This window comes from Hyla sarda, chromosome 8 (genome assembly GCF_029499605.1).
Source record: "Hyla sarda isolate aHylSar1 chromosome 8, aHylSar1.hap1, whole genome shotgun sequence".
Taxonomy (NCBI): domain Eukaryota; kingdom Metazoa; phylum Chordata; class Amphibia; order Anura; family Hylidae; genus Hyla; species Hyla sarda.
In genome coordinates this window covers 50234984-50254311 of record NC_079196.1, presented here as the reverse complement: position 1 = coordinate 50254311, position 19328 = coordinate 50234984, and the positions used below count along the sequence as shown (strand labels likewise).

The 19328-nt window shown below is 43.8% G+C and overlaps 1 protein-coding gene across 1 annotated transcript in view; it reads right to left on the bottom strand.

Annotated features, from left to right (window-relative positions):
• The window catches only part of DHRS9 (dehydrogenase/reductase 9), a 55654-nt gene that overhangs the window by 17367 nt on the left and 18959 nt on the right, over positions 1–19328 (bottom strand). Inside the window, exons 3-5 of the mRNA XM_056533860.1 lie at positions 18333–18441; positions 7016–7170; positions 3557–3885 (exon numbers count right to left, since the gene is read on the bottom strand). Of these exons, the coding sequence (XP_056389835.1) occupies positions 3557–3858 (302 nt within the window). The 5' untranslated portion in view covers positions 3859–3885; positions 7016–7170; positions 18333–18441. The remainder of the gene's footprint in view (positions 1–3556; positions 3886–7015; positions 7171–18332; positions 18442–19328) is intronic.

The following is a 19328-nucleotide window of genomic DNA, read 5'->3' as shown; positions in this document are numbered from 1 at the left end:
CACCTAATGGGGGGGGAAATGTACTGCACCTAATGGGGGGGGGGGGGGACTGTACTGCACCCCTAATGTGGGGAACTGTACTGCACCACTAATGTGGGGGAACTGTACTGCACACCTAATGTGGGGGAACTGTACTGCACCCCTAATGTCGGGGAACTGTACTGCACATCTAATGTGGGGAACTGTACTGCACCCCTAGTGTGGGGAACTGTACTGCACCCCTAATGTCGGGGAACTTTACTGCACCCCTAATGTGCAGGGACTTATAATGCACCTAATGTGGGGAACTATACTGCACCTAATGGGGGGGGGGGGACTGTACTGCACCTAATGGGGGGGAAGTGTACTGCACCTAATGGGGGGGGGAACTGTACTGAACCCCTAATGTGGGGAACTGTACTGCACCCCTAATGTGCAGGGACTTATACTGCACCTAATGTGGGGAAGTATACTGCACCTAATGGGGGGGAAATGTACTGCACCTAATGGGGGGGGAGACTGTACTGCACCCCTAATGTGGGGAACTGTACTGCACCCCTAATGTGGGGGAACTGTACTGCACACCTAATGTGGGGGAACTGTACTGCACCCCTAATGTGGGGGAACTGTACTGCACATCTAATGTGGGGAACTGTACTGCACCCCTAATTTGGGGAACTGTACTGCACCCCTAATGTGGGGGAACTGTACTGCACCCCTAATGTGCAGGGACTTATAATGCACCTAATGTGGGGAACTATACTGCACCTAATGGGGGGGGGACTGTACTGCACCTAATGGGGGGGAACTGTACTGCACCTAATGGGAGGGGGGGGACTGTACTGCACCCCTAATGTGGGGAACTGTACTGCACCTCTAATGTGGGGGAACTGTACTGCACCCCTAATGTGCAGGGACTTATACTGCACGTAATGTGGGGAACTATACTGCACCTAATGGGGGGGGGGGGGGGGGGACTGTACTGCACCTAATGGGGGGGAACTGTACTGCACCTAATGGGGGGGGGGGAACTGTACTGCACCCCTAATGTGGGGAACTGTACTGCACCTCTAATGTGGGGGAACTGTACTGCACCCCTAATGTGCAGGGACTTATAATGCACCTAATGTGGGGAACTATACTGCACCTAATTGGGGGGGGGGGGGGGACTGTACTGCACCTAATGAGGGGGAACTGTACTGCACCTAATGGGGGGGGGGACTGTACTGCACCTAATGGGGGGAACTGCACTGCACCTAATGGGGGGGGGGACTGTACTGCACCCCTAATGTGGGGAACTGTACTGCACCTCTAATGTGGGGGAACTGTACTGCACCCCTAATGTGGGGGAACTGTACTGCACCCCTAATGTGGGGAAACTGTACTGCACCCCTAATGTGGGGGAACGGTACTGCACCTAATGGGGGGAACTGTACTGCACCCCTAATGGGGGGGGACTGTACTGCACCCCTAATGTGGGGGAACTATACTGCACCCCTAATGTGCAGGGACTTATAATGCACCTAATGTGGGGAACTATACTGCACCTAATGGGGGGGGGGGGGACTGTACTGCACCTAATGAGGGGGAACTGTATTGTACCTAATGGGGGGGGGACTGTACTGCACCCCTAATGTACTGGGACTTATACTGCACCTAATGTGGGGAACTATACTGCACCTAATGGGGGGGGGGGGGGGGGAGAACTGTACTGCACCTAATGGGGGGGGGGGACTGTACTGCACCTAATGGGGGGGGGGGGAACTGTACTGCAACCCTAATGTGGGGAACTGTACTACACCTCTAATGTGGGGGAACTGTACTGCACCCCTAATGTGGGGGAACTGTACTGCACACCTAATGTGGGGAACTGTACTGCACCCCTGATGTGGGGGAACTGTACTGCACCCCTAATGTGGGGGAACGGTACTGCACCTAATGGGGGGGGACTGTACTGCACCACTAATGGGGGGGAACTGTACTGCACCCCTAATGTGGGGGAGCTGTACTGCACCCCTAATGTGCAGGGACTTATACTGCACCTAATGTGGGGAACTATACTGCACCTAACGGGGGGGAAATGTACTGCACCTAATGGGGGGGGGGGGGAGACTGTACTGCACCCCTAATGTGGGGAACTGTACTGCACCCCTAATGTGGGGGAACTGTACTGCACACCTAATGTGGGGGAACTGTACTGCACCCCTAATGTGGGGGAACTGTACTGCACATCTAATGTGGGGAACTGTACTGCACCCCTAATGTGGGGAACTGTACTGCACCCCTAATGTGGGGGAACTGTACTGTACCCCTAATGTGCAGGGACTTATAATGCACCTAATGTGGGGAACTATACTGCACCTAATGGGGGGGGGGGGGACTGTACTGCACCTAATGGGGGGGGGGGGGGAACTGTACTGCACCTAATGGGGGGGGGGACTGTACTGAACCCCTAATGTGGGGAACTGTACTGCACCCCTAATGTGCAGGGACTTATACTGCACCTAATGTGGGGAAGTATACTGCACCTAATGGGGGGGAAATGTACTGCACCTAATGGGGGGGGGAGACTGTACTGCACCCCTAATGTGGGGAACTGTACTGCACCCCTAATGTGGGGGAACTGTACTGCACCCCTAATGTGCAGGGACTTATAATGCACCTAATGTGGGGAACTAAACTGCACCTAATGGGGGGGGGGGGGTCTGTACTGCACCTAATGAGGGGGAACTGTACTGCACCTAATGGGGGGGGGGACTGTACTGCACCTAATGGGGGGGAACTGTACTGCACCTAATGGGGGGGGGAACTGTACTGCACCCCTAATGTGGGGAACTGTACTGCACCTCTAATGTGGGGGAACTGTACTGCACACCTAATGTGGGGAACTGTACTGCACCCCTAATGTGGGGGAACTGTACTGCACCCCTAATGTGGGGGAATGGTACTGCACCTAATGGGGGGGAACTGTACTGCACCCCTAATGTGGGGGAACTGTACTGCCCCCCTAATGTGCAGGAACTGTACTGCACCCCTAATGTGCCGGGACTTATACTGCACCTAATATGGGGAACTATACTGCACCTAATGGGGGGGAACTGTACTGCACCTAATGGGGGGGGGCTGTACTGCACCCCTAATGTGGGGAACTGTACTGCACCCCTAATGTGGGGGAACTGTACTGCACACCTAATGTGGGGGAACTGTACTGCACCCCTAATGTGGGGGAACTGTACTGCACCCCTAATGTGGGGAACTGTACTGCACCCCTAATGTGGGGAACTGTACTGCACCCCTAATGTGGGGGGAACTGTACTGCACACCTAATGTGCGGGGACTTATACTGCACCTAATGTAGGGAACTATACTGCACCTAATGTGAGGGAACTACAACCTAATGCGGGGGACCTATACTGCACCTAATGTGGGGGAACTGTCCGGGGGGGTGGGCATTATAATGAAGTGCTCTGTCTTCCTGGCAGCCTTAATCTGGTCCTGGCACATACGGCTCTATACTTTCCTGGCCTAAATTTTTGGAAATCAATTTAACCCTTTTACCCTTACCCTTTTCTCTAACTTCACATCTTTAACCCATTGAGCGACTCTCTTCACATTGTCAGCATCAGTCACATCCAGAAAGATAGTCTTCACCCGTTGTGATGTCTGCTGTTTTAAAGCATCGGCTCCGGATTCAGTTAAACAAGTGGCCAGAACTATAAACCCTTTCTTGTCCAAGGTGCGAGCAGCAAGATTCCCGAATCCAGAGTCACATCCCGTAATCAGGACGTGTTTACCTGCAACGTTGCTGATTTTCAGACCATCCCTTATCCTCCACCACAGATACAGGAGAAAGCTACAACCCAGCACATACAAGAACATCTTCTTATAAGTCTTCTTTACTGCCACCTGAAATAATACCAGGGGTTAGAAGGTTCAGAGGGTATTTACATCTCAGTGCTGTAGGTATATCACATATATCTGATCAGGAGGACCCTTATGATTTGAATTACTGATCAATATATATATATATATATATATATATATATATATATATATATATATATTAAAAATAGAGATATATATGCTAATATGCAGCAGAAAAACATTATTTTTCTTATGAGACATTTCAGCTTGCTAACTTGCTGATCAAGACCTTGGAACGAGGCCAACAGAAGCAAGATAAGAAGACCAAGATAAGCAAGATAAGAAGATAAATATAGAGATATAGGGGGGAATTTATCATTGTATATAGAGCTATTTTGTGTCTATTTTTTTGCGCAAAAAAAGCGCAAGTGTTTTTTTTTTGCGTCTTTTCTTTGTGCAAATTTTGATAGAACTTTTCATCCCCTTGTCTACGGTTAATTCTATCATAGAGCATTTTCTACTGTAGAATTAATTTACTAACTGCGTTGTTTTTTTTTGCGCAAAAAAATGCGCAAACAGCATTTTCTTGCGCAAATATACACCACCTCAGAGGACACGTACCAAAAGTGTCTATTTTGGCACAGTAAAGACTGCAACTCCTATCATGGGACAGACTCTGCCCATGATGGGAGTTGTAGTCCAGGGGCTGAGGTGCAGATCGCAGCAGGTCATTATCCAGAGACCCGCTGCGATCCGCATTTATTAACTGTAAAAGTCGGCGGTACATGCGCTACACTGCGCTGTCACCGGCTCCTGTATACACCGTCATAATTCATAATCCCCGCCGTCGGGAGAGGGGAGCTCTGATTGGTGGATAGCTATTAACCAATTAGAGCTCCCCTCTCCCTGCGAGGATTATGACTTATAAGAGCTGTATATAGGAGCCGTGGGCAGTGCAGTGTAGACGCATGTACCACTGGCTTCTATAGTTAATAAATGCGGATCGCAGCAGGTCTCTGGAGAATGATCTGCTGCGATCTGCCCCTCTGCCCCTGGACTACTACTCCCATCATGGGACAGAGTCTGTCCCATGATGGGAGTAGTTGTAGTCCCGCAACGCTGAGGGATGGCACTTGCACATTTTGAACTACTACTCCCATCATGGACAGACTCTGCCCATTATGGGAGTTGTAGTCCAGGGGCTGAGGTGCAGATCGCACCGGGTCATTATCCAGAGACCCGCTGCGATCTGCATTTATTAACTATAGAAGTCGGCGGTACATGCGGCTACATTTCGCTGCCACTGGCTTCTATACAGTACACTGTCATAATTCATAATCCCCGCAATAATCCAAACCGTACATGCTTTGTGTTGTAGTTTTGCAACAGCTGGAGGTGCACGGGTTGGGAAACACTGAGTTAAGTAACAAACTCTCAGTGTTTTGCAACCAGTGTGTCTCCAGCTGTTGCTTAACTACAGCCTCCCATGATGGGAGTTGTAGTTTAGCAACAATTGGAGACTCCCTTATTATGAACACGCTGCATAAAAAAAATTACTAACCCATATTTCTTGTTTTTCTTTTCTTCTCATTTCAGATACGTGAATGCGGAGGACTACGTTGGATTCGGTGGACTGCGACGATGACCAGCATTTTATTTATTTATTTTTATTTCAATAAAATGGATAACGAGGGCTATGGGGGAGTGATTTTTTTTAAATAATTTTTTTTTTTTTTCAATGTGTCCGTGTTTTTTATAATTGAATTTTCAGGGTTAGTAGTGGAAGCTGTCTTATAGACGGAATCCATTACCAAGCCGGGGCTTAGCATTAAACCCCAAAAACAGCTAGCGCTAACTCCCAATTATTACCCCGGTACCCACAGGGGTGCCGGGAAGAGCCGATACCAACAGGCCTGGAGCATCAAAAATGGCGCTCCTGGGCCTAGGCGGTAACAGGCTGGCATTATTTAGGCTGGGGAGGGCCAGTAACAATGGTCCTCGCCCACCCTTGTAACGTCAGGCTGTTGCTGCTTGGTTGGTATCTGGCTGATACTGAAAATAGGGGGAACCCTATGCGTTTTTTTTTTTTTTTTTTTTAAGGGTGTGGTTCCCTAATTTTTTCAGTATCGGACAGATACCAACCAAGCAGCAACAGCCTGACGTTACCAGGGTGGGCAAAGACCATTGTTACTGGCCCTGCTCAGCCTAAATAACGCTAGCCTGTTACAGCCTATGCCCAGGAGCGCCATTTTTGACGCTCCGGGCCTGTTGGTACCAGCTCTACCTGGCACCCCTGTGGCGGTGGGTACCGGGGTAATATTTGGAGGTAAGCGCTAGCTGTTTTGGGGGCTAACGCTAAGCCCCGACTTGGTAATGGATTCTGTCTACTAGATGCCTTCCACTACTAAGCCTTAAAATTCAATTATAAAGGATACAACACATTGAAAACATTTTTTATTTAAAAAAACACTCCCCCCCACAGCCCTCATTAACCCTTTTATTGATATTTTTAAAAAAACGCTGTTCATCGTCGCAATCCACCAAATCTGACATAGTCCTCCAAATTCACGTATCTAAATTTAAAAGAAAAAAAAAAAAGTTTAGTACATTTTTTTGTTTCCACACACCAGCAAAAATGCAAGTAAAAAACACAAGAAAAACTGACAAAACGCAGGAAAAAGCTGGGACAGTTTTTCTGGTGTTTTTTATGATGCATAAAAAATCTCAATGGAATCCTGGCCTCAAAGCAATAGAACAAAATCCCTGTGTCCACTTTTCCTGTGAGGTAGAGAAGGAGTGTACGGTAGAGCGAGGGGGGGGGCGATTCTATATTTGCACAAGATTTATCAAAGGACATGCACAGCCTTAGTAAATTTTGAGCAAGAGTGTACAATAGACAAGAAGTGTAAAGGGGTAGAACTGTGTCTACAATAGACAAATAATGATAAATTCCCACCATAGACTGTATTTTCTACTATGAGAGTGAGAGGGCAGCATAAGTGAACTTTGGCCAAGAGAGAAATGAATGCTTAAATATGCTAATATATACACAGACGCAATACTCAAAAAAACAATCAAAATATAACATGATGATTTTGACGTGATAACTAACCTCCCCTTTTTGTCAAATGTGAAAACCAATGTACGTCTGTGTAATAAACAGAACTCTTACCACTCTTGGTGGTAGCTCCTGAGCTTCCTGCTGAGAAAGAGTTTTACACCAACTTTTTGTCTGGTGTATATTTTCTTGTGTCGATACTCAGCAGTATTCAGCGGCAGTCATACACATTTTAAGGCCCCATCCGCAGCCATCCTTGACATATGCACCTGTAAAGTTTAAATGGATGGTAATGAGAGGTGCAATTACTATACCAAAGCTGAGTAACCCCATAGCAGCCTATGTATTACACAAAATCTATGAGTTGTCTGGTTATATAACGTGACATAATTCATGGACAGATACCGATGTAGCAGAGCTGAATTGGTCATTGAACTGCTTTTTTTGCTACACCACAATACCACTTTGTGGCATAGGCATGCTGTGAATATAATAACAACAAGCTGCTGCCTTTGTTGGTCTTGCGATCATAAGATCCCGAAATGTTTAGTCATGTAGTAGCCATGTGCCTTCCAGAACAGCCCTGACAAAGACAGTTGTGACTTGCCTGAGCTGTTTTTCCATAAGAACTAAGGCTGCTATTTAAAAAAAGAAAAACCTGTAGGTAGGGAATAAGTTTTAAAGCACTGAATTGTGTTTCATCTGTCTTCAGTGCCACTTCTCTAACAATTAATTCCATAGATCTCTGCCTGAGAAACAACACCGTGGACTGTGTGATTAAGCACAAGAAAATCCAGATGGTGGGACTAATGCTCCTCCTGAGTCCCATAAGCGAGTGCGATAACACCCACTGAATAGTGCACCCACAATCCCTTGTGAGAATTCCATAGCCATCAATGATCAACCATGAAGACAACCCCTGGGCTTTCTTGTAGTTGCACTGAGATACCCCATTTACTATTTACAATGTTGCTTTTTAATTTCGTCGTAGATACTTTGGGACGTCGGAATGTCCGCTCGCAAAATCTCTGTGCAGACATTCCGCAGACTGCGGGTGAAGGCATAGCACGCTGGCGCTAGGACCCCACAGGAATGCATTCCTTACGGATCCCCCAGAAAGAATGGATAGGTTAATTTCTTCTGCGGACACGGAAATCGAAATTTCAACACCATTGAATACAAATGGACTGCTGTAGAATCTCCGGTGGAATTTCAATGCAGAATTCCACTTTTTTTTTTTTTTTTAAATCAACTGATGACAGTAGGTTAAACAGATTTGTAAATTACTATTAATTAAAAAAAAAAAAAATTAATCCTTCTAGCACTTATAAGCTGCTGTATGATCCACAGGAAGTTCTTATCTTTTTGAATGTCTTTTCTGTCTGACCACAGTGATCTCTGCTGACACCTCTGTCCATGTCAGGAACTGTCTAGAGCAGAATAGGTTTTCTATGAGGATTTGCTCCTGCTCTGGACAGTTCCTAAAATGGACAAAGGTGTCAGGAGAGAGCACTGTGGTCAGACAGAAAGGAAATTCAAAAAGAAAATAACTTCCAGTGGAGCATACAGCAGCTGATAAGTATTGGAAGGATTAAGAATTTTAAATAGAAGTAATTTACAAATCTGTGTCAGGACCGACTGAGGGAGACAGGGAGAGTAAGCCCTAAACTGACCTTAAAAACACTCTCCCTGCCTACTTGCCCATCCATCCTAAATGATGGATCAACAACTGGGCGCCGGTCCCTTCCTGCGCTAAAGTGCATTGGTGTAAATAGACATAATAATTCACAGTCGGTCACAAGCCAGAAACATTACAGGAAACATAAAACACTATAAATACTGGACTAAGATAACTAACAAACAGATAGAGTTCAGAGGACACAGATTAGAGAGTAGCACAGAGGACACTATAGACCAATGATAAAGCATAGAGGAAACACTAATTCAATGATCATGAACTCTATGATCAGTGCAAGTATTAACCAACTCTAAAGATCATATCAACTAAACAGGATATAAATATAGGACACTGTTCACACTGGACACAGATAACCCACAAACAGATAAGGTTCAGAACACAAGACTGGGAAATGGATGAGTCTGCATAGACTCCAGGAAAAAACAGAAATTATAACTCAATCCTCCAGAAACCTTCAGTAGACAAAGGAATCTCTTGATACTAAAACTCAATCTCCTAGAGTCAATCATGAAACACGGAGATATCTTTTACTAAATCTCAATTCCCCAGAGTCCCCATGAAAAGGTACCAGGGATGTCTTGTTACAAAAACACAGAAACTGATACAAGAAAACACAGTGTGAACAGCTACATAGCAGAAAGGACATACTAATCCTAAAAACCGACTACTCAAACACAGATTAAAATCTACTATGAGAATGCTACATAACCATGGCTAAAACCCAGAACTTCTCAAAGATAAATACAAAGTGCATGCTAAGGCATAAATAGTAGATTTATAGCTCAAACCAACAAAGAGTGTTTCACCAACAGCTTCATAGCAGCATGTCAATCACCAGCACAGAAGCTAGACTGAGCTGGAGATTTCTAGACACACCCGCAAAACCATTGGGTGAAAGGATAAAAGCTTTAAATGGTCACTCTCATTAAAACAAATGTTTGCTATTGCACTCCTTATGGTAAATAAAAAAGATTTCTTATATACTTTGGTAAAAAAAAGAAGTTTTCTATGTTTTTCAAGAGCACATTTTCCCCCATCTTATACACAGACTTAGGACCGAGGTCCAAACACAGGAAGTGCAGCCTGGAGTGCTGAGGGGGGTGTGTCCAACCAACAGCATATGGCAGTTAAGTGTGAGAAGAGCTATGATTGGATGAGCCTGGACACACCCCTCTCAGCACTCCAGGCTGCACTTTCTATGTTTAGACCTCGGTCCTAAGTCTGTGTATAAGATGGGGGAAAATGTGCTCTTGAGCTTTTTTAAGCACAAATAAAACATAGAAAACTTCATTTTTTTAAAACAAAGAATATTAGAAATATTTTTTATTTACCATAAGGAGTGCAATAGCAAAAATTGTGGTACGCCAGGAGCAGCTGGCCGTCGTTCCCGTCAGAGACGGTGGGTAGGATAATGTTGCAGATGTGGGAGGTTGGAATCCCGGCACGGGTTTCCTAAACCTTCCCGTGAATGACGACTTTGGTGCTGAAGTGCTACGCCGGCGGGGTTAAACAGCAGTCGGAGAGCGTGCAGAGATATCGTGATAACTTTTTATTATAGTCATAAAAAGTATTGGTGCTCAGTTGGACAACGCATTTCGGAGGGGCTCCCTTCTTCCTCAGGTCCGGTTGTGGACCTGAGGAAGGAAGGAGCCCCTCCGAAATGCGTTGTCCAACTGAGCACCAATACTTTTTATCACTATAATAAAAAGTTATCACGATATCTCGGCACCCTGGTCTCAACTAAAGTCATCTGTCTGTTGTATGAGAAGGGCTAGAAAGTAAGTTCGGCAATAACACACAGCACCATGAAGCAACATGGTCTAAAAATACCAGCAAGGTAGAGCAGATGCGTTATACCACAGGTTTCCTTTTGGGTGATGAAAAAGACATTTGAAAAGCTCAGTACAAATTGCATAATAAGATATACCCAATAGTAAGACTTTCAACACAGTAGTGTCAGAACAGAAGCCTATGGAAATTACGGATGTAGTTAGAAAAAAAACACGTTATATATAAAAAGTTATTGAAATTCCTGTGAATCGGATTTTGATGACTGAGCAGAGACTTTCAGAAAGGAGACTCTCCCTATTACGTGGGCTGTTATGTGGTCAGTCCCACAGTGAGAAAGTCTCCATTCCACGGATATTAGTATTTAAAGCAGTGTTTCCCAACTAGTGTGTCTTCAGCTGTTGCAAAACTAAAACTCCCAGCATGCCCGGACAGGTAGGGTTAACACTGGGGGAGATATTAAAAAACTACTGTCATTTCTGTTACAGCGACATTAATTATGCTTTTTTTTTCTCCGCACATTTTCAAAGGTCTCTTTTGCTGCTTTGAAAATATGAAAATATAAGTTCATTTTCATGCCACTATAGTTTTTTTTTTGCATAAAAAATTGCCAAATTTGGCACCAATCTTTTTTCACCATTGCTGCCATATTGGATTTTTTTTTTTGCACCTAAATTGCAGAGGTTTTGCAATTGCTTTCATTAGAAAAATTTCTAAAAGTTTGACTGAAAAAGCCAGTCAAACAACTGCCCCCCCACCCCCGCCTGCTTGGACACATACTAGCCCTACTGTGTCCATGTGTCATCACCTATGTCATGGACACACTTCCTTGACTGACAGCTGTGAGCGCAGGGATCAGAGCTGGAGGAAAAATCCTCCCACTGTCAGCTTGTGTCCCATTACTGTCAGTGAGGACAAGCTGGGAGTTGTAGTTTTGCTAATGCTAGGGGAGATGTGAGCAGACAGCATACTGAGGGAGGGGGCGGAGACCTGCACAGTGAGGCCACGCCCCCTCCATTTGAGAGGAATTCAGACTAGTGAGCTAAATTTAAAGTGTAATAAATAAATAAATAAGGGTGCTAGACACATAAAAATTAGATGTACATGGTCAGGATTAGGTACTGAGGGATGTATTGATAGACTTGAATGGAGGGGGCGGGACGTCACATCCCCAGTCCCAGAAACCCAGAGGTTTCCGAAACTAGAGACAAAGTCCCAGCATAGAATGCCGGGTGCTGCAGGGAGATCGTGGGGGGTCCCCAGCAGCGGGCCCCCCGCTATCAGACATCTTATCCCCTATCCTTTGGATAGGGGATAAAATGTTTTTGCCCAGAATACCCCTTTAAATACACCACGGATGCGCTACTTATGGCCTTACCCTATAAGTAAAAACTGTCTTTGTTGCCCATTGCAACCCATCAGAACATAGCTTTAAAGGGGTATTTAAGGCAAAGCCTTTTTTTAAATATATCAACTGGCTCCGGAAAGTTAAACAGATTTATAAATTACTTCTATTAAAAAATCTTAATCCTTCCAATAGTTATTAGCTTCTAAAGTTTTCTGTCTAACTGCTCAATGATGATGTCACGTCCCGGGAGCTGTGCATGATGGGAGAATATCCCCATAGGAACTGCACAGCTCCCGGGACGTAAGTCATCAGAGAGCAGTTAGACAGAAAACAACAACTCAATTTCAGAAGCTAATAACTATTGGAAGGATTAAGATTTTTTAATAGAAGTAATTTACAAATCTGTTTAACTTTCCAGAGCCAGTTGATATATAAAAAAAAGTTTTGGCCTGGAATACCCCTTTAATATTATACAGTGGTTCCTCAACATACGATGGTAATCCATTCCAAACGGACCATCGTTTGTTGAAACCATCTTATGTTGTGGGATCCGTGCAATGTAAAGTATAGGACAGTGGTCTACAACCTGCGGACCTCCAGATGTTGCAAAACTACAACACCCAGCATGCCCGGACAGGCGTTGGCTGCCTGGGCATGCTGGGAGTTGTAGTTTTGCAACATCTGGAGGTCCGCAGGTTGAAGACCACTGGTATAGGAAGTTGTACTCACCTGTCCCCGCCGCTCCGAACCATCACCGCTGCCCTGGATGTCGCTGTCCATCGCTGTCGCCGCGTCCCCGGGGAGTCCCCGAAGCTCCTGCAAGGCCTCTGTTTCCCCGGCATTCTCGCTCTCCGTCGCTGCCATCACGTCGCTACGCACGCCGCTCCTATTGGATGACGGGACGGAGTGCGCAGCGACTTGATGACGACGATGGAGAGCGCCGACGATGCAGGGGATCCCGAAGAGGACGCTCCGGAGCCCTGAGGACAGGTAAGTGATCGTCAGCGGACCACACGGGGCACCGTAAACGGCTATCCGGTGGCAGCTGAAGCAGTCTGCGCTGCCGGATAGCCGTTTATGCGATGGCCCCGACATACAAAAGCATCGTATGTTGATGCTGCCTTCGTATGTTGAAATGATCGTATGTCGGGGGAGGGGGGGGGGGGGGTCACTGTATTTGTAAAATATAAGCTGTACTCAGATTGGTTGCTATAGACAACAAATACAGATTTACTTTTAGACAGTTTTGATAGATGATGACAGTGAGCTATAAAGATAAGGCTGGGGCCACACATTGGGGTCAAAGTCCTGCAAAGAAAGTCACAGCAGCTTTTATAGGGACAATGATGGCCACGCGGGATTACAGCTGAACTGCAGTTTACTTTATGGCTGTAACGTGTAAATCTGATCATTACATAGATGAAGAGATAAAAAGAAGAAGGGATAGGAGGGTAAGATGTAGAGAGATAAATGATAGATAGATAGATATGAGATAGATAGATAGATAGATAGATATGAGATAGATAGATAGATAGATAGATATGAGATAGATAGATAGATAGATATGAGATAGATAGATATGAGATAGATAGATAGATATGATATATATATATATATATATATGAGATAGATAGATAGATAGATATGAGATAGATAGATATGAAATAGATAGATAGATAGATAGATAGCTAGATATGAGATAGATAGATATGAGATAGATAGATAGATATGAGATAGATAGATATGAGATAGATAGATATGAGATAGATATATAGATAGTTAGATATGAGATAGATAGATATATATAAGATAGATAGATATGAGATAGATAGATAGATAGATAGATATGAGATAGATAGATAGATAGATAGATAGATAGATAGATATGAGATAGATATGAGATAGATAGATAGATATGAGATAGATAGATAGATATGAGATAGATAGATATGAGATAGATAGATATGAGATAGATAGATAGATATGAGATAGATAGATAGATAGATATGAGATAGATAGATAGATAGATATGAGATAGATATGAGATAAATAGATAGACATGAGATAGATAGATAGATAGATAGATAGATATTAGATAGATCTTTTCCTAGGGAAAACTTGCAGACCCTCAAAGTGTAGAATAGTATAGTAGTCTGCTCTATTGTTTTGACAAAAAAAAACAACATATTTATTCCACTGCTTTTGTTTTGTAAGTCAATGGGGAACAGATTCTGCCATATGGCACATCCAGCAGAATCTGTTTTTAACACAAACACACTATATACCCTGACTTACTGTGATCAGGTCTGATGCAGAAGCTATCCAGGTATGCTGGGAGTTGTAGTTTTGCAACAGCTGGAGACACACTGGTTGGTAAACACTGTTCTAAACGCTATTATCCGGAGCGGAGACTTTTTCACTGTGGGTCTCTCTGCTCAGTCGTCTGCTCTTTCTGTCATCCCAGATAACTTTGCATTTCTCTTTTGGAGTAAAGTGCCGGATTATCAGAAGTTCACGATCCACAGAATCCGATTCACAGGAATTTCAATAACTTTATGTGTAACACGATTTTTCTAGCTACACCCGTAATTTCCATAGGCTTCTTCTCTGACACTACTGTGTTGAAAGTCTTACTATTGTGTATATCTTATTATGAAATTTGTACTGAGCTTTTCAAATGTCTTCTTCATCACCCAAAGGGAAATCTGTGGTAAAACGCATCTGCTCTACCTACCTGGTATTTAGCCCCTTAAGGACTCAGCCCATTTGGGCCTTAAGGACTCAGACAATTTTATTTTTACGTTTTCAATTTTTCCTCCTCGCCTTCAAAAAATCATAACTCTTTTATATTTTCATCCACAGACTAGTATGAGGGCTTGTTTTTTGCGCAACTTTACCATAAAATGTATGGCGCAAATAAAGAAATACTATTTGTGTGGGGAAATTAAAAAGAAAACCGCAATTTAGCAAATTTTGGAGGGTTTCATTTTCACGCCGTAAAAATGACATGTGTTCTTTATTCTCTGGGTCAATACGATTAAAATGATACCCATGATAACATACTTTTCTATTACTGTTGCACTTAAAAAAAAATCGGAAAACTGCTTAACCGAATTAATACGTTTAAAATCCCCCTATTTTGAAGACCAATAACTTTTTCACTTTTCCGTATAAGCGGCGGTATGAGGGCTCAATTTTTGCGCCGTGATCTGTACTTTTTATTGATACCATATTTGCTTATATAAAACTCATAATACTTTTTAATGCATTTTTTTGGGAATAGAATGTTATAAAAAAAAAAGCAGCTATTTTGGACTTTTTTTTACGTCGTTTCACGCCGTTCACCGCACAGCATCATTAACATTTTATTTAAATATTTGGGATAGTTACGCACGCGGTGATACCAAATATGTATATAAAATATTTTTTTTACACTTTTTGGGGGTGAAATAGGGAAAATGAGACAATTTACGTTTTTATTGGGGGAGGGGGTTTTTCACATTTTTTTTAAACTTTAAAAAAAAAACTTTTTTTACTTTTATTTTTACACTTTAATAGTCCCCATAGGGGACTATTTATAGCAATCATTCGATTGCTAATACTGTTCAGTGCTATGTATAGGACATAGCACTGATCAGTATTATCGGTCATCTTCTGCTCTGGTCTACTCGATCGCAGATCAGAGCAGAAGACCCGTTGAAGGCAGGAGAGGCAGGTGAGGGGACCTCTGGCCGCCATGCTGAATGATCAGATCGCCGTGGCAGTGCTGCGGGCGATCATCCATTTCAGTGACTGCGATGCTGCAGATGCAGTGATCTGTATTGATCATGGTGTCTGAGGGGTTAATGGCGGACATCCGTGTGATCGCGGATGTCCAGCATTACAGGCGGGTCCCTGGCTGCTATCAGCAGCAGGGACCTGCTGCGTATGCGATGCTCGTGGTTATGCATAGGGCGTAAATGTACGTCCTGGTGCGTTAAGTACCAGCTCACCAGGACATACATTTACGTCCTGCATCGTTAAGGGGTTAAACCCTCTTCAAACATGAAATCTCTTGGGTAGGATGTATAGCTGCATTTAAAATGTTCCTCCTACCAAGGATATATAATTTTGGGACCCTGCCGATTTCTTTACCCCAAGATTTCTAACCAAATTCCATGAAATATTTACCACTCAGGTTTGTCTGGTGGGTAAAAAGTCCCATTTACCCTTTCACATTACTTTGTAAACAAAATGGATGCACGGGACCTATAATACTATTAACGTGCAACTCTTGTTTCTTTCTTACCTAAAGGGGTTATCCAAGAATCGAAAAACAGAGATAATTTTTTATCAAAGACCGCTTCCCGTCTGTCTCCAGGTTGGGTGTGGTTCTGCAGCTCAGTTCCATTGAAATGAATGGAGCCAAGTTGTAATACTACGCCCAAAGTGGAGACAGACAGGGAGTGGTCTTTGAAAGAAAATAGGTCTGTTTTTTTTTTATTCCTGGATAACTGCTTTAGGTGGCGGACCATGAAGGTAAATGTCTCTTTATGCTAAACCGTCCAGCCTGAAATACTTATTTTAAGCCATTTCGGGACACCTCTCAAATCTTTTCTTGAAACCTGATTATTATGGTGTCTTCTTAGAAAGTAGAAGCCTAGTCTAGCTTGAAGTACATCAGGAAGAAAGAAGGAAGCCGTTTAAAGGGGTACTCCGGTGGAAAACATTCTTTTTTTAAATCAACTCCCAAAAAGACAAAAAAAATTATCCCTTTATAGGGGAAAATTGGTTGTGTACTTGAAGGCCTGGCTGATAAAAGTGACAGCAAGGGTGATGGTGGACTGGTGGTAGTTGTAGCCAGTGGATAGCAGGCAGTGGTTGACTGGTCGGAACGGTAGTATCCAGGGTACAGCAGACAGTGGTGCACTGGTGGGAGAATCAGTATCCAGAAGTCAGCAGGCAGTGGTAGATTGGTGGGTATCGTAGTAGTCAGCAAACAGCAGGGGTGGTGGTAGTAATGTCTAATCAGTGGCATCTGGTACAGGAGGTTTAAATTCCTCACTGATACATGCCTGGTTCATTTTAACAAATGTGAGTTTTTCCTTGTTGCTTGCTTACAATCTTGTTAGCTTCGGGGTGACAACACCTCCTGCCGTGCTGAACACTCTCTCTGATGCTGCCCCGGAGGTTGGAAAAGACAGAACACCCAGGTCAAACTGGGCAATTTCTGGCCAATGTTATTATCTGTGAGCAAGAAGTCTATGCGCTCTGAGCTTATGGTGTCTGTCAGAGAAAGGGCAGTGTAAAGGGAGGCAACAACCTGGTTGTTCAGGTGGTGGTTTACATCTCTCTAAGGACAATTTATGTTAGGGAGGAATACCGGAACCAGAAACCTCGTCATCATGCGCTTCATGCCCCTTCTGCTAATGTTCCTTGCTCTTGCAGGGGTAGTGCTGGCAGAGGTAGTGCTGGCAGAGGTAGTGGAGCGATGACTCAGAGGAGTTCGGCTACTGGACCCCTGTTCAGCAGGTGTCTGGTGCTGAAAAGCTCTGGCAAGCTGGCTGCGTAGCTTCTCCCTATAAAAATCTAATTCAGCCTCCTTCTCGGAATTTTTGTTTTAAATCAACTGGTGCCAGAAAGTTTGTAAATTACTTCTATTAAAAAATCTTTATCCTTCCAGTACTTTTTAGCAGCTGTATGCAACAGAGGAAATTCTTTGCTTTTTGAATTTCTTTTTTGTCTTGCCCACAGTGCTCTCTGCTGACACCTGATGCCCATATCAGGAACTGTCCAGAGCAGGAGAAAATCCTCATAGCAAACCTATGCTACTCTGGACAGTTCCTGACAAGGACAGAGGTGTCAGCAGAGAGCACTGTGGATAAGAAAAAAAAAGAAATTAAAAAAGCAAAGAATTTCCTCTGTAATATTGTCCGTGTCAGGAACTGTCCAGAATAGCATAGGTTTGCTATGAGGATTTTCTCCTGCTCTGGACAGTTCCTGATACGGGCATCAGGTGTCAGCAGAGAGCACTGTGGACAAGACAAAAAAGAAATTCAAAAAGCAAAGAATTTCCTCTGTTGCATACAGCTGCTAAAAAGTACTGGAAGGATAAATATTTTTTAATAGAAGTAATTTACAAACTTTCTGGCACCAGTTGATTTAAAACAAAAATTCCGAGAAGGAGGCTGAATTACGTACCGGAAGGATAAAGATTTTTTAATAGAAGTCATTTTCAAATCTGTTTAACTTTCTGGCACCAGTTGATTTAAAAAAACAAAAATGATCTACCAAAACTACTGTGAGTAAGCAGTTCTACAGAAAAGTCTACAGAAACACCATATAACAAAGTGATCTTATGATAAATAAGATGCCAGTAAAAATAAGGGTTTAGCCACACCAATATGGATAGTATTGTTCTCCGCCATTGTTTAGATAGACAGATAGATAGATATGAAAACAAGAACACACAAATATTGTACAAATAGATGCAAAATAGGAAGTAGGGATTAGTGGGGTTCCAAGTGACTAAAGCCCCACACACTTTCATACACATGCAGTATGTATACTGTGCCGTCTGCTACACGTTATATGAGATAAGACATATTAGTACTCACATGATGTTGCAGATAGACTTTAGTAGACCAGTTCTCCTCTCAGAAGATGACTTCCTTCTTATATGTGGGGAAGTAGTAGACTAGTGTATCAGCTGATGTCTGCAGAAGGCTGTGACACAGAAAGATAAAGAAACCTTATTTCAGAACAAGGTGTGATCAGTGGTGACACATACATTACTTTATATGATAATAGTTCCATACTAATAGAGATACGATCTATTTATGTCTATGCAAATCACCTCTGTACGAGCGGACTTCCCTCATCAATGTTTCCTTTCTATACACGATCAGTCATAACGCAGGTCCTTGTAAAGCCAAAACAGCTCTGACCTCGTGAGCCTTTACTCTACAAGATCTCTGGAGGTGTTCTGTGAATTCTGGCACCAAAACTTAAAGGAGATCTGCAGCCGTGGACACATCTCCTATCCACAGAATAGAGGATAAGTGTCTGATCACAGGGGGGGGGGGGGGGGGTCCGAAAACTGGGACCCACCGCTATCTCCCCTGCAGGAGGCATGTTGGTTGCAGCTTTCGCACATCCCCACCTCTCCCATAGAGCTGTATGGAGCGTGTGTGTCGTCGACTTCAGTGAGGTCGATGACGGGCGCATTAGCCATGCAGAGCCGCCGTAATGGCGGGTCCCCATACAGGAGATTGTGGGGGGTCCCAGCGGTCAGACCCCTCACGATCAGACACTTATCCACTATCATGTGTGGTATCCCAGTAAAGGACTTAGTCCTGTCCCTCTGTCTAAAGTCCCCTCAGCCAGAGTCCCTCCATGCTAATAGGGCTCTCCTGGAGGGCTACCCCTAGTCGCCTCTTAATGCTGTGTATTAAATGCATATATTTATATATTCAATTATAGTAAACCTCTGTATAAGACCTTAGAGGTCATGTGCCTTTAAATAATTTATGTTATACTATGGTTCAAGGACCGTTAGTCGGGCTGCACCGATGACATCCTTTCGTCCGGCAGCCATTTTGGAGGAGCCTCAC